Source organism: Mus caroli, unplaced genomic scaffold, assembly GCF_978045245.1.
Source record: "Mus caroli unplaced genomic scaffold, Mus_caroli_1 scaffold_7, whole genome shotgun sequence".
Lineage (NCBI taxonomy): Eukaryota > Metazoa > Chordata > Mammalia > Rodentia > Muridae > Mus > Mus caroli.
In genome coordinates, this window is record NW_028227262.1 from 61,579,596 (window position 1) to 61,594,088 (window position 14,493).

At 46.6% G+C, this 14,493-nt stretch overlaps 1 protein-coding gene across 1 annotated transcript in view; it reads left to right on the top strand.

The window, feature by feature from the left end:
- The first annotated feature begins 8,577 nt into the window (after positions 1-8,577).
- The window catches only part of Cfap92 (cilia and flagella associated protein 92 (putative)), a 43,944-nt gene continuing 38,028 nt past the window's right edge, over positions 8,578-14,493 (top strand). Inside the window, exons 1-3 of the mRNA XM_085840375.1 lie at positions 8,578-8,917; positions 11,755-11,942; positions 12,630-12,834. Coding sequence (XP_085696501.1) covers positions 8,578-8,917; positions 11,755-11,942; positions 12,630-12,834 — 733 coding nt within the window. The remainder of the gene's footprint in view (positions 8,918-11,754; positions 11,943-12,629; positions 12,835-14,493) is intronic.

The following is a 14,493-nucleotide window of genomic DNA, read 5'->3' on the forward strand; positions in this document are numbered from 1 at the left end:
AGCTGCGTGGGCTGTGCAGGACGTCTGTGTTTGTCCCGATGGGAGGCGCTGGAGCTGCGCGCTCTAGTAATGGCTTTGACCTGCACTCCCCATCGCTCCGCACCCCTATCCCTATCCCCATCACTGTTACCAGTCCCTGACTCAGTTCTTTTGCCCTCTCCAGGCCTTTCCGCTATTGTCACCAGAGGCTGGAGCGCCTGCGCCTGCAGTTGTGTTCTGCAATTCCCAGCCCTCGGCCGCCAGGCAACCTGCCTAGTGTTCTCTGACTCTTCTCAAGACTGCTTCCTAAGCTCTCTCTCCCTCCTCGTAGCTAGAACCGAGGAGGAAACGAACTTGGACGTGGATGAAGTTAGAGTTTTGGTAAGAGGAAAGTGGTTGCCTACCGCGGCCACCTTTGGGCTCCAGGTGGTTACTTGGCCCGAGTTTCTTCCGCTGGCTGGGATGAGGTAAACAGAGTTGTTTGGCCACTATTTTCTCTGGTGCCCTAGAACTTGATTCTGGAAGATGCTGGGCAGACTTGCTTGCTCGCTTTTCTTCTCTCTTTCACAGAAATGTAGTATTGACTCCGTCTAGCTCTTGCCATAGGAACCTTACCCAACCACATTGGAGCAAAGAGCAAGTTCAGCGGCCCTTGACTATTAGATAAGCAGATCTTGTTTTGTGTACAAATCCCAGTTGAAAAGCATTATCATTTTGTTTCCTCCATTATAGCACCCCCGACCAGCACTTTGTCCTTTGTCCAACACATTTCGGGAAGGAATCAGACATCCCAAGCATTTTGGATATACATGTGTACATATATATGTTAATTATAAAAGCAATGACAATTTAACGGAATAATGTTCAATACCATACCTTGGCTTCTACCTTGGAAAACCACATGCACTGCATGTTCATTGACCACATTATTGATTATAATGGCTAGAAGCTGATATTCAGCAGGGGCCCCGGCAGGACAAATCGTGGAACAGAGATAAACGAGGAAACACGCTGCAGCAGTTTTTGTGACTATTATGACGAATGAATGGTATGTGATAATAACAACACTGCACAGAACATTACTGGATGCTTCCTACAAGGATGCACAGAAGGAATGGCAGCCACAGAACATCTGGTTGCTGTTTCTGGTGATGGTGAACCCTTTGCTATCGGTGCACTGGCTCTTCTGCTGAAGTGGGAGATTGCACTGTAAGATGTACAGATCAACCGTTTTTAGTATGATACAGTTATCTGACCACAACTACAGTCTAGTACTTCAACATTGCTACTCCCTCCATCCCCACCCGGCCCTCGCCATGTGCACCCCAATACTGTTCAGTCTCTAACTTGTCCTTCTGCTAAGGGAAGCTACTACTTTATGAATCCATAATCTGCTTATTCTCGATATTCATATAACTGGGATCTAATAGAAGGTGACCTTCTGGGGCTGCAGAGATGGCTCAGTGGTTAAGAGCACTGGCTGCTCTTCCAGAGGACCTGGGTCCAATTCTTGTCCCCACAAGGTGGGTCACAACCATCTGTAACTTCAGTCCCAGAGAATCCAATGCCCTCCTCTGCATGCACATGACACATAGATAAATAGAAGCAAAACACCTATACACATAAGATTAAAAGGGGGAATTTAAGGTGGTCTCCTGTGTAACTGTTATTTGTGTGTTTGCTTGCATTTTTTTTTGTATTCCTAGATCATCTTTATTTGATTTTTTTTTGGGGGGGGGAGAGAAAAATGTAGGTAGTGTAAAACACTTTTTATATTAAAACAGGTGCTGATAATATTGAATAGAATATAAAATTGACATTACTTTTTCAAAGTACTTTTGACACCAAAGACATTTCTAGCCAAGCTACTCATGAGCTTTAGGTTGTAACCCTGAGCAGGAAAGGACCGCCATGCTCATACTACCTAACATCGCAGCGTCTGCTGCACTGATGGAAATCCAAAGGCAGCAAATTCAATACTTCCTTACTTGGCAAAGCACAAGTAAGCTACTTAAGCGACACCTTATGCTCTCTCTCTCTCTCTCTCTCTCTCTCTCTCTCTCTCTCTATCTCTCTCTCTCTGTGTGTGTGTGTGTGTGTGTCTCCTTTAAAGATTGATATGGGATGAGGGCCCATCCTACTGTTTGTGGAGTCACCCTGGCACAGATAATCCTGTATTATATAAGAAAGCAGACTGATAGCCGGGCGTGGTGGTGCACGCCTTTAATCCCAGCACTCAGGAGGCAGAGGCAGGTGGATTTCTGAGTTCAAGGCCAGCCTGGTCTACAGAGTGAGTTCCAGGACAGCCAGGGCTACACAGAGAAACCCTGTCTCAAAAAACCAAAGGAAAAAACAAAAAAAGCAGACTGAGCAAGCCATGTAGTCAGTGAGCATGGTTTCTCTGTGGCCTCTGCTTCAGTTCCTCCTTCAGTGCTGTAGTGTGGTCTGTAAGGTAAATAGACCCATTCTTCCCCAAGTTGCTTTCGGTACCACAGCAATAGGAAGCAGCCTAAGACAGATGCATCCTGTGGTAGTTAGATGTCTTCTTGAGGAATGGCCCCTGTCTTCCCCATAGAGGCCTCTGTTTTCACTGACACTGGCAGCACACTACATGTGTTCTCCAGTGTGTTGAGTGATTCAGAGATGCTCAACCTGCATTTTCTTCACTGCAGTGCCTGGCACCAACCTCTTTCTTCAGGCCTGTACCAGTCAGCTGGTACCATCACGGTAACAGGTACTTTAGGGGACTAGCTTCATAGGAAGAGAGAGATTTATTTTCGCTCACAGTTTGCTTTGGGGCTTTTGGTGACATACAGGCATACATGGTGGTTAAAATGATATACACTTCATAGGTGATGTGGTCATTTGAATACAGTGGCCCTTTAGGTCCATGAGAAGTGGCACTATTAGGAGATGTGGCCTTGGAGTAGGTATGGCCTTGTGCACTTATGCTATGCCCAGTGTGGCTCACAGTCTTTCCCTGCTGCCTTCAGATTAAGATGTAGAACTCTCAGCTCTTTCTCCAGCACCATGTCTGCCAGCACACTGCCATGTTTCTCGTCATGATGATCATGGACTAAACCTCTGAATTTGTAAGCCAGCCTAAATTAAATGTCATGGTGTCTCTTCATAGCAACAAAACCCTAACTAAGGCAGGTGGAAAGAGGAAGAGGATGGGATTAGGAGTCCACAGTTGTCCTTAAGGACACGACCCAAGTGACAAGCTACTATGTCTCATCTCTTGGACTTTTTACCACCTCCCAAGAGCAGCACCCAAGGGACCAAGGTTTTCACATACATATCTTCAGACGACATTGCAGATCTGAGTTATAACAAGGTTCCCCTGAGGCATGCCTAGATCCTACTGCAAGCTGAAACCTGTCCTGAATCTGCTTCCTTCCTAGTGTGCTGTGATTACTCTAGCTCAAGTTCCTTACACCTCTCTCCTGTGGGATTGCTTCACCTGCCCCAAAGGCTTGAATTTTATGTATGTATGTGCACACACACACACACACACACACACACACACACACACACACACATTCATGCCCTTGAATGCCTGTGTCCAGTCCTTGAGGGATGCGGTTAATCTTAAGTTATACCATGACCCTCCTCCTCTGCTCAGAACTCACTAGGGATAAGAGACAAAGTCACCATCTTGACCCCAAGGATGGCACATCAGTACCTACCGTCCCTTTAACTTTTACCATCATTGCTTCCTGCCTCAGGCCTTGGCATCTGTTCACCTATCCATAACGCCTTTACCTTACCTACTAAGGATCCTGTCAGCCCTGGAAGATTACTTCTTTCTCAGTGGCTCATTTGCCTTCTGTAGGAAACACCAGACTGATGAGAGGAACACTGCCCACCTGGAATAGTATTTAACACACCAGAAGAGATAGACCTATGGCTCCTAATTTAGCTCCGTCCCCATGGTTGTCACAGCAAGTGGCATTGTGGCATGTTGCTTGGTGTCTGCTCTTATTGTTAGTCACAAATAATAGATGTCTTTTATTGGCATGTGAGTTTTAAAGCAACCCTCAGACTACATCAGGTATCAGCTCCGTACATGGCCTGAGCCACTTTAGGCTGGAGACCTGGTGCTCCGACAATCATCACAAAGTAGGGACTTGGTTGTTTGGCTTCACACCAATTCATAGTTGCGAATATGAATTCACAGCACCAAAGGGTTGAAAACTACTTCTGGCAGACATCCATGGATTTGAATGTTCTCTAGTCCAGTGATGTTCAAGCCCTTGAGGTTCCAGGTGTTGGAAGTGGAACCATGAAGTTCTGCTGGACCATGAAGTCCTGGCCTGAAGCTTAATGTAGCCATTTAAGGCAAATATCTGGGCTGTGACAGAGTCCTGTTCTTTGCAGATGAACCTTGGTTTTATCTCATGCCAGTTTTGAGGGCTCAGCCTAAGATGCTACAAACACCTTCCCAGTCCCATGCTGGTAACCACGTTGCTGAAGGACTCCTCCAGACAGTAGCTTTCCTGGGCCAGACAGTATAGAAAACAAAGCTTTTCAGTATCTTCCCATGGGCCGTTCCCCAGCCTCCTGCAGCTTAGTGGGGAAGGGTTTATAATGGCGCGCTGTTAGGCCTGTCTATCTGTGGGCTGTGTTACTAGGCACCCCCCGAAACAATCCCACTTGGATCCAGAAGGCTTTTGTTGGAGGTTCAAAGCATGTAAACTCAGAAGGTTTGTGGGTTCCTTTGTACGTGCTGGGGGGTGGGATGTCTGTGGGGGAAGAGTTACAGTCCTGGCAAAGAAATTACTTTTGAAGTCACTTCAGGATTGTTTGAGCTGCTTCCAATAGAGTACTGTTCAAAGTGTCATTATGAAGTCTAGAAATACATTAAGAAGCGGAGGTCACCCAAGATTCTGCAACCATCTAGCCTACAGTGTATTTGTGATGTATTTATTCTGGATTTTTTTTTTTTCATGTATTGGGGCATGAAAGAATTTGGGTGGCGGCTGCTTGAACTGCTTTGTGGTTGGGCTCACAGCACATCTGACACTTTGAAAGAGCAAAGCTTGTGGTTTGCAAATTAAGAGGACAGTGATTTGCTCAGGAATCTGATGTAGAGAGGGTCTGATGGTGACTGTGTCTGCTCTATGTGGCGGCAGCCTGTGTGCTTATAGGCCTGGGGACTGACATTGGCTAGGAGCTCTCAGAACAGTGCTGCATGATCCTGGCCTGACCATCATACTTATAGATAACACAGAGACTGTATTTGCAGATGAGGCTCCAAACAAGACAGCAACAGGCATTGTAGGAGATGATGTCAGAAGTCACATGGTATGACATCTATGAGCCTTATTGGCTGAACTACTGGAAGGGAGGAGTACTGACCACACAGAGGAAGAACATGAGAGGATGTCTCAGAAAACACAGTGACAGTGGTCCCTAAGCCTTATTCCTGAAGAGTTTTCCCTCAAGGCCTGGAACGGAGCCTCAGAATATTGTTGTTGCTGTTGTAAGTATTACTATTATGCTGGGAGTTTAACCTAGGGCCTGGCACAAACTGAGCAAGCTCTTTACCATGGAGCTATATCTTCTTAGTTTTTATTTTGAGACAGGGCCTCCCTAAGCTGCTCAGGGTGATCTTGAACTCACGCTGTAGTCCAAGATGGTCTTAAACTTGTGATTCTCCTGCCTCTGTCTCTTGAATAACATAGTATGTCAGGCCTGTGCCATCAGACCCAGGAAAATCTTATTTTTGATGCATTCTGGGTAACATTGATGTATATTTAGGAGAGGCTTTGGCCCTTTGGCTTAGACCGATGGCCTCTCACCCTGAGCCTGGGGAACGTGGTGATGTGGTGGTCACATCATTAGGTGATGTGATCAAAGACACTTTGAACTCTGTTGCCAGGTCAACGTGATTAGGGATCTTTCTCTATTTCTCTCTGTTTCTCTGTCTCTCTCTCTCTTTTTGTCTCTCTCTCTCTCTGTCTTTGTCTCTGTATCTCTGTCTCTGTCTCTCTCTCTCTGTTCCTGGGAAGGAACAATTTGGCTGTGCCTTATTGCTGAGGTGCCTCCACCTTGGTGAAGTGGATATCTGATAACGTGAAGAAGTAAGCTGGGTGTGGTGGCACATGCCTTTAATCCCAGCACTTGGGAGGCAGAGGCTGGTGGATTTCTGAGTTCGAGGCCTGCCTGGTCTACAAAGTGAGTTCCAGGACAGCCAGGGCTACACAGAGAAACTCTGTCTCAAAAAAACAAAACAAAACAAAAAAACAAAAAGAAGAAGAAGAAGAAGAAGAAGTAAAGCCAGACTTCATGTGGGTTTCGTTGTGGGCCATGCAATCTTGACATCCAGTAAGACTTGTTCCTGGTGTTCCCCAGGCACTCTACTATTTAGCTAAGGAAGGAGTAGCTAGTCACAAGTATCTTGAGATGAAAAGAGAGGCTAAGGATGTTAAATCCTGACACAGAGCTGAGTTTACCAGTTGGCTCATTATTACGTGGGACCCTGGGCATACAAGTCATTCAGGTCTCCACACAAGTAGAGTGTATCTGTCTGCACACTTCATAAAAATCATGGTGTAAATCAATTATTACAGGACCCTTCTGTGGGAAAGGGGTCCACTGTCTGCTCCTGAGGGATGGAGCTGCTGACCTGTTTCTGTTGCTGGCTGGCTTTAGGAGCTGCTGTATCTCCAGGCTCCCCCCTCCCCCACTCCACCCCCGTCTATTTTCAGCACATCTTGGTACATGGAGTGGACTCACTAGGATGCTGGAGTGTGGACAAGGTGAGTAGCTTTCCTTAAAGGGACTTGCTGCCATTCAGCGTCAACCCCTTCAAGTTTTTCTTGAGGTTCCGGTTTTATCTTGATTTAACCCAAGGGTTCCATTTACTATGCAGTATTCTGGAATGTTCTCTCATCCGATGACCTAGAAAAGTACACACTGGGAAGCTTGGGACTTGCTTCCAGCTACAACTCTGCTGAGGCTCTGCCCTGAGACTAAAAGTAGGTCATAGTTCAGCTTCAACTCTACTTTTCTCAGCAGCCAAATGTGTGTTAAGCCTTGTGTTCCCTTTTCTTTATTAAACTGGCTGATGGAAAACTCCCTCTCTAGAGAACCTACCGGATTCCACCAACCCTCCACAGTCCCCACCACCTTTGGGGGCTGTGTACCAAAAGCCACCTTGCCCTTCATTAGTTTGCTGTGAACTTGTCATGAGCCTTCACTTCTAGGCCTTGTATCTGCCATTTCTTCTGGATAGGCTATTTCCTTCGTTCACAGCTCTGTCTGATTTTCATTACCTCTTGAAGTCCATCCCTGTCCCAGACCTTGGCCAGACCACTGTGGGGTGTTCCTCTCTGGCTCAGGTCACTTGGTGTGCAGTGGCCTTCTGGGTCAGAGGCAGCAGCTGGGGTGCTTAGCCAGGGTGCTTCAGTGTGGGTGGGCTTTGCTGTGGTGTGCAGGCCTTGGTGGCCAGGAGTCTAGATTTCTGTCCAGTGCTGCAACATAATTTCTGTGTGCCTTCTTCACTCTTTTAAGTCTGCAGCCTCATTTGGGGGGGGGGGGGGACGACGACAGGATTATCATGATATTTTGAGGTCTGAATATGTAGATACTATCGCTTCCTTTAGCTTTATTTAAGCGTGGGAGGTGGGAGTGGACGGAGACATAGAGAGGATCTAGCAGGTATTCAGCTCAGAGTGAGAGTTTTAAAAATATTGGGTAACTATCCAAATCTAACTATCCAATCTTCTACCTTTTGACAGGTCTGGTGCACCAAGGCAGAGCAGACGCTGTGTGGTGAGAATCTCATTCTCGCCCACTCCTCCCCCACACCCCGTAGTGAGTTCCTTGTTCAAAAGTTCATACTCCCCCCCCCCCACCTCTGCCCCCTCCTGCCCTCCACACCCCCCCCCCCCATACTGCCAGGAGCCGAACTGAGCTGGAGGAAGGAAGCCCCGCCCCCAGCCGTGAACTAGGTCTCCTGGCAACCGCCTAACAAAGTCCCTTTGGGACTCTGCTCTCTTAGCGCCTGCGCCTAGCTAGCTCCCTTGATTCCAGTGGCTGTAACTGTGCAGCAGGTGCAGGAGTCAACCGGTGTGCCTATTCACAGGTAACCCTCGAGCCTTGGGTTCAGCCTCTATTTCACCCCAGACGTCCCAGGTCCCCCAGGCACCGACTTCCTGTTAGCTAGAGTTCTGTGTCTCGAAACCTGAGTGATGTCCAAGTCAGAACTCTTTATCTCGCTTTAAGTCAATTTCCCAGGGATCGGTATATACCCGGCCCACTCAGTTTCCCCTTCTGCAAGCGGGAGCTGCCAGTTCTGTGCTGTTGCCACATCTGGGACTCTGCCTCACGTTCTTAAAAGGAGTCAGATCCCTGTCTTCTGGTGCCCCCTGGGTCAGTGGTGACCTAGGCTCACCTGGATCGGTATGCCAAGAGCACCCCCTGACCAACTCCTGATTTCTGAGCGAGGAGTAACTGAACTCAGGTCGGAGAAACATCACTGATCCTTCACTGCCAGCTGCAGTTCTCTGGTGGTTCCTTCTTTCCATCTGTGGAGCACTCACTGTGAAGCAGGCCTCTACCAAAGCCTGGGACATTGGAGACAGGACAGAGATGGGACTGGGAGGGTGGGCCTTCCTGCACTGGGCAGATTTACTCCTGGGATCTTTGCTGTCTCCCACCAGGACCATTCGAGTGCTGTGCACCATGTCCCTGCAGGCCTGGGATTGGGAGGAAGAGGAAGGGTCAAGCATGGGGCCCCACTCCGTGGCCAGCGAAAGCGAGACGGAGGAGAACCTGAAATCCAGGATCCCAGCCCATGATTGGGACTCTGAGGACCAGTTCAGCAGCAGCCTGCATTCCTCAGAGGGGCCTGCCTGCATCTCTAACTCTGATGTGCCCCAGATTGTCCCCTGCAGATTTGAGATCTCACTGGCCTTCCCTGTGCTGCTAGGTAGGTGCTAAGGAAGAACTTTGCCTCTTAGCAAGGTGGCACATGACTGGCTTCCATATCTCTTTCCCTCCACCGTTTCCCTCCCATGCTAGAGTAGTTGGTACCAATGGAGGCAGAGGTCAGATAAAGGACAGACAATTTGGGCCCAGCTATTGGTTAGGCATGGAAGTGATTGTGGGACTTGCACTTAGCTCGCTCAGAGGCCACAAGAAACAGGCCTCCTCACCTCTCCTCCCTTACCCTCTCCTTCTCTACCTCTACCCTCTCTTTCTCTCTCCTCCCTTCCCCTTTTCTTCTCATCCCCTCTTCTCTCCTCTTCCCCACCCCAGCTTAACAATCTCTGCAAAAGTTAAGACTTGGTTCTCATAAACCATTACCCAATGCCTTGCTTAAGACACATCCCAGACTCATTGGCTAAAATCTCTTGAGTCAAGAGATTTTACACTACACAACAATATAGTAGTGTAGCAGACACAAAAGGGGCTCCACCCTCCCTGGTTGCAAGCAGGAGTCATAGTTTCTTCGTCAGGTTGCCAGTCTAGGCTGGGCTCTGGACAAGTGGCCTTTCTTCCTCTGTTCCAAGCCTTTAGTTTTACTTCTTGCTAGATGTAGTACTTCATACACACTGGCTTACTATGGACAGGCTGGTGCAAACAGAGGGTAAACCTAACCTATGATAGTTTATCTTGATTGCCAACCTGATGGACTTTTGGGTCATGGAAAGAAACAGCCAGGTATGTGGGCAAGGGGTTGTCTAGATTAGGTTGAGGTGGGAAGACTAACTCTAAATGTGGGCAGCGCTATTCTGAGAGTTGCAGACAGGAAGTGAATACAAAGGAGCCTGTGAGCCGGATAGCTTCATCCCCCTTTGGTGACTCCTGTGATCAATGGGAGGAAGTGACCAAATAAGGGACTAGACCTTGATGGCTAGCTTTAGGACTGTAATCTGATGGTTTTTAGCAAGGCAGAGGGAATGAGGAGAGAAGGACAAGACGCTCCAGAGCCATGCTCGCCACATTTGAGCTAGCCAGAGTCTCTTCAACTTCTGTAGCCCTAATTCTAAGAAGTAGAATTGTTCTCAAAGTATGTACTTAAAATTGCTTGATGGCTGTTGTCAAATTGCCCTTTTAAGGATTAGAATAATGTACCCTCCTAGTAATAGAAAAATGACTCTATCTGCTCATGTCTCTTTTCCTTTCCTTTCTTCTTTCTTTCCTCCTCCTCCTCCTCTTCCTCCTTCTCATTTTCTTTTTTAGAGACAGGATCTCATTGTGTAGCTCTGGCCAGTCTAAAACTAGCTAAAGTAGACCAGGCTAGCCTCAGACTAACAGATATAAGCTTGTCTCTGCCTTTTAACTGCTGGGATTAAAGGGGTTGTTTTAGGGTTTATATTGCTGCGAAGAGACACCATGACCATGAAAACTCTTATAAAAGAAAACATTTAACTGGGGCTGGCTCGCAGTGTCAGGGTTTCATCTGTTATTATGGTGGGAAGCACTGAGGCAAACAGGCAGACATAGTGCTAAAGAAGGAGCTGGGAATTTTATATCTTGATTTGAAGGCAGCAGGAAAAGAACCCTGTGAGCCATTGAGCCTAGGTTTGAGCATCTGAGACCTCGAAGCCTTCCCCGCAGTGACACACTTCCTCCAACAAGGCCTCACCGACTCTAACAAGGCCACACCTCCTATTAGTGCCACTCCCTATGGCCAAACATTCACACATTGAGTCTATGGGGGCCATACCTATTCAAACCACCTTGGGTGTGCACTGCCATTTCTGGCCATTCGTTCATTTCTCGATTTACCTTGATTGGATCTGAACAAATTCTCTGGGCAGTTGTACTGTGTCTTGGTTAATAAAGACTTTACCGTTGTGATCAGACACCATGACCAAGGCAACTCTTTTTTTTTTTAAGTTATCAAAATAATTTATAATAGTTAAATGCCTCTTAAATATACATGATATCTTCTGAAGCTAAAAGTAATATGCACCCAGTCTGTCTTTAAAATCTATTCAGAACATTAAACATGATAGAAGTAGGAAAAAAAACTCTTATGAAGTTCTCTATGAAAGGAAGTTGTGAAAAGTTTCTGATTAGACAGAAACTGCTTTATCTCCAAGGAAGAATACTCAGTGTAACTGTGGCTCCATAGAATGAATTGGATAGTGTTCCTTCTGTTTCTATTTTGTGGAACAGTTTGAAGAGTATTGGTATTAGGTTTTCTTTGAAGGTCGGCTAGAATTCTGCAGGAAAACCATCTGGTCCTGGGCCTTTTTTGGTTGGGAGACTTTTGATGACTGCTTCTATTTCTTTAGGGGACATGGGACTGTTTAGATTGTTTATCTGATCCTGATTTAACTTTAGTATTTGGTATCTGTCTATAAAAGTGTCCATTTCATCCAGATTTTCCAGTTTTGTTGAATATAGGCTTTTGTAGTAGGATCTGATGATTGTTTGAATTTACTCAGTTTCTGTTGTTATAACATCTCCCCTTTTCATTTCTGATTTTGTTAATTTGGATACTGTCTCTGGTGGAACTGCTGTGGAGGAAACCACTCCTCTCAATGTCAGCCATGGTGGGGGTTGTGGTCAAAGACAGACAGAGGGAAGAGATGCTGACATCCCAGTGTCACCTCTGGGGATGTACTTGCACTGACCCACTCTCTAATGAAGTCCAACTCTTAGTTTCTACTTCATTCCTGGTATTGGCACTGGGCACTGGGCCCTTGGAGATGTTTCCAAACCATAGCAATGTTTGTTGCCTTCAGGGAGCAGTGGGGCTAGGCCTTCTTTCCCCTAAGTTAAAACAAGGCTCATTAAACCTGTGTCTTCTAGGTAATAAGGGAAAACCCCCAAATGTACCTGATAAAAAGAAGTCTGCTAAATCAGAAACCCGGGCTGGAAAGGCTCGTCAATTCTACCACATTGAGTATTTTTTCCTGCCTGATGACATAGAACCCAAAATAGTTGATGTTGTGGTGTTTCCTAACGTAGCCAAAGTGTTTCTGGAGTCGGGAACAAAGGTGAGTGGTGTGTGTGTGCATGTGTGAATGTGTGCCTGTGTGTGTGTGTGTGTTTGCATGGAGCCTCACACTCAGGATGCAGACTGTGTCCCACTGACCTGCAGCAGGCTCAGCAGTGGAGTTTTCTAGATATGTGGGAAAGTGAGGCCACCTCAGAACTAAGGAATGAGAAGGAGAAGAGCAGAATGGTCCTACAAATGCAATTACATGACCTCTTTAGATATCTTTACTCTGTAGGTTCTTGAATGTGTCATCAAACAAGGCTTTAGTTTTATTTTAATTTTTTTTAAGTACTGAGCATTCACTGTAGGCCCAGAAGGTTCTTTCCTACTATGCACACATACGTGTGTGTGACTGTTCATGTGCAAGACTTATATCAACATACATGCACACATAAAGACTCCTGGGATGCTTTGACTTAGAGCCATTGCTTGGAAGTCACCATCAAGGGCGCTATGCATATACTTGCTTAGATTTCCGTTTTCAAGGAACGGGTAACGGGGACACTGTCCAGTGCTCAGGACTCACTTCCCTGTGATTGAGAGCTAGGAGAGAGGCAAGCCCAGAAGCCAGCTAGACAGAGAGGGCATCAGCCCTACTGTGCTGCCGGGGCTAGGCCAGTGGGAAGTGCCTAATCTGTAGGTTGGTCCTTCATCTCCCACTGTGTCTGAATGGTATTTTACACAGACTGTAAAGCCATGGAGAGATGACGACAAAGTCTGGGTGTCATGGAGCCAAACTTTTCATGTCAACATGACAAAGGAATTGTTAAAGAAACTGAATTTCCACAAAATCACCTTGAGGCTCTGGGACACCAAAGACAGAGTCTCAAAAAGAGCCAGGTACCAGCGGGTGAAGGCCTCAGCCTATTCGGAAGACTTGGAGTCTCTTGGTAAGTTGGCAGTTTTGCTTCTATTTTAAATGTTTCTGGCGACTTGTGTTTTCTCACTACAGGCTGGACGTCGTACCTAGTCTATGAATTTAAAAGGCTGATGTGGTATCAAGTTTGATACTCTCTGAGCCCTGACAGGATGGCCCAAGTGGAAAACTCCACAGCTGAATTCACATGACAGACGAGGGTCATCAAAGTACCAGCCTTCCTAATGCTGGATCTTTTACCGGAGTTCCTCAGGTTGTGGTCACCTCCCAGCCATAACATTTTCATTGCTACTCCATAACTAAAGATTTTGCTACTGTTATAGATTATAGTGTAAATATCTGTGTTTTCTAAGGGTCTTGGGTGACCTCTGTGAGAGGATCATTTGACCCTCACCAAAGGGGTCTCGATCTACAGGTTGAGAACCACTGCCTTATAGCATCTCCTCAGAACTATGAATGGAGTGTTCACACACCTTGAAGGAATCTCCTGTTTAGAGTTGAGCTTCTTCCTCCAAGGTTCTTCATTTGGAAATATGAAAACATTCCAAAATCTGAAAAAGTGCTCCAAGTCCCAAGCGTTTAAGATGAGAGGTTTTAAATTTATAACATCAGAGTAAAAAGCCAGTGTTCCTTGTGTCCTTATGAGATTAGCCTGATGCACATATTGCTTTCTGTGTTGGGCTGTGACATCCACCCAGGGCATACCTGGGGAGTCACAATGTGCTTGTGTACTTGGGCAGTGTTTATATACCTCCTTTACCTTTGGTGAACTTTCGATCCAGAGCAGCTCTGATATGAGTTACTGTCACTGGGTTGTCTCCCCAAACTGATATCGTGTGTTGACTCAAAAGTAAATAAGGATACCAAGAAACAAAAGAAAGGTTTGGCTTGTGTGTACAGTTCAGTGGTTAATGGGCAAGCGTTGCATGTCTGAGTTTCTTCTATAGTACTAGAAAAAGAAACAGAATGTTAAAAATTGTACCTCCTCTGGCTGGGACGATGGCTCAGTTGGAAATGCCTGCAATGCAACTATGAGGACCCAAATGGCCAGGCAGTGGTGGCGCACGCCTTTAATCCTAGCACTTGGGAGACGGAGGCAGGCAGATTTCTGAGTTCAAGGCCAGCCTGATCTACAGAGAGAGTTCCAGGACAGCCAGGGCTACACAGAGAAACCCTGCCTCAAAACAAACAAACGAACTAACAAACAAACTAACAGGACCCAAATCTGACCTTCCAAAACTCATGTAGAAAGGGTGGGGGTGTTGACTTGAATCTGTAACCACGGTTTGTGGGAGGTAGAGATAAGTGGTCTCTGGAACTTGAGATCAAGGTCTAGCCAAGTTGGTGAACTTTAGGTTTAGTGAGAGTCTGTTTCAAAGACTAAGGGAGAGAGTGACTGAGGAAGGTAGCCAGCCTCAGCCTCTGGCCCTGCATGTACCCTCACCTCCAAACATGTGTGCTCATACCCAACCCCACCTCTCTCAGGTCAACACGCTAACACCCATATGCAACCCACTTCAGAGGGCTTTTGTTGTCGTGGTGGGGTGGTGGTGGGAGTGGAAACAAGGTCCTGTACTCCTGGGCTCCCACCAACCTTCTTGGTACCCCTCTCCCAAGTTTAACTGGAGACAAGCAAGATCTTACTAAGTCACCCAGGCTGTCCTGGGACTTT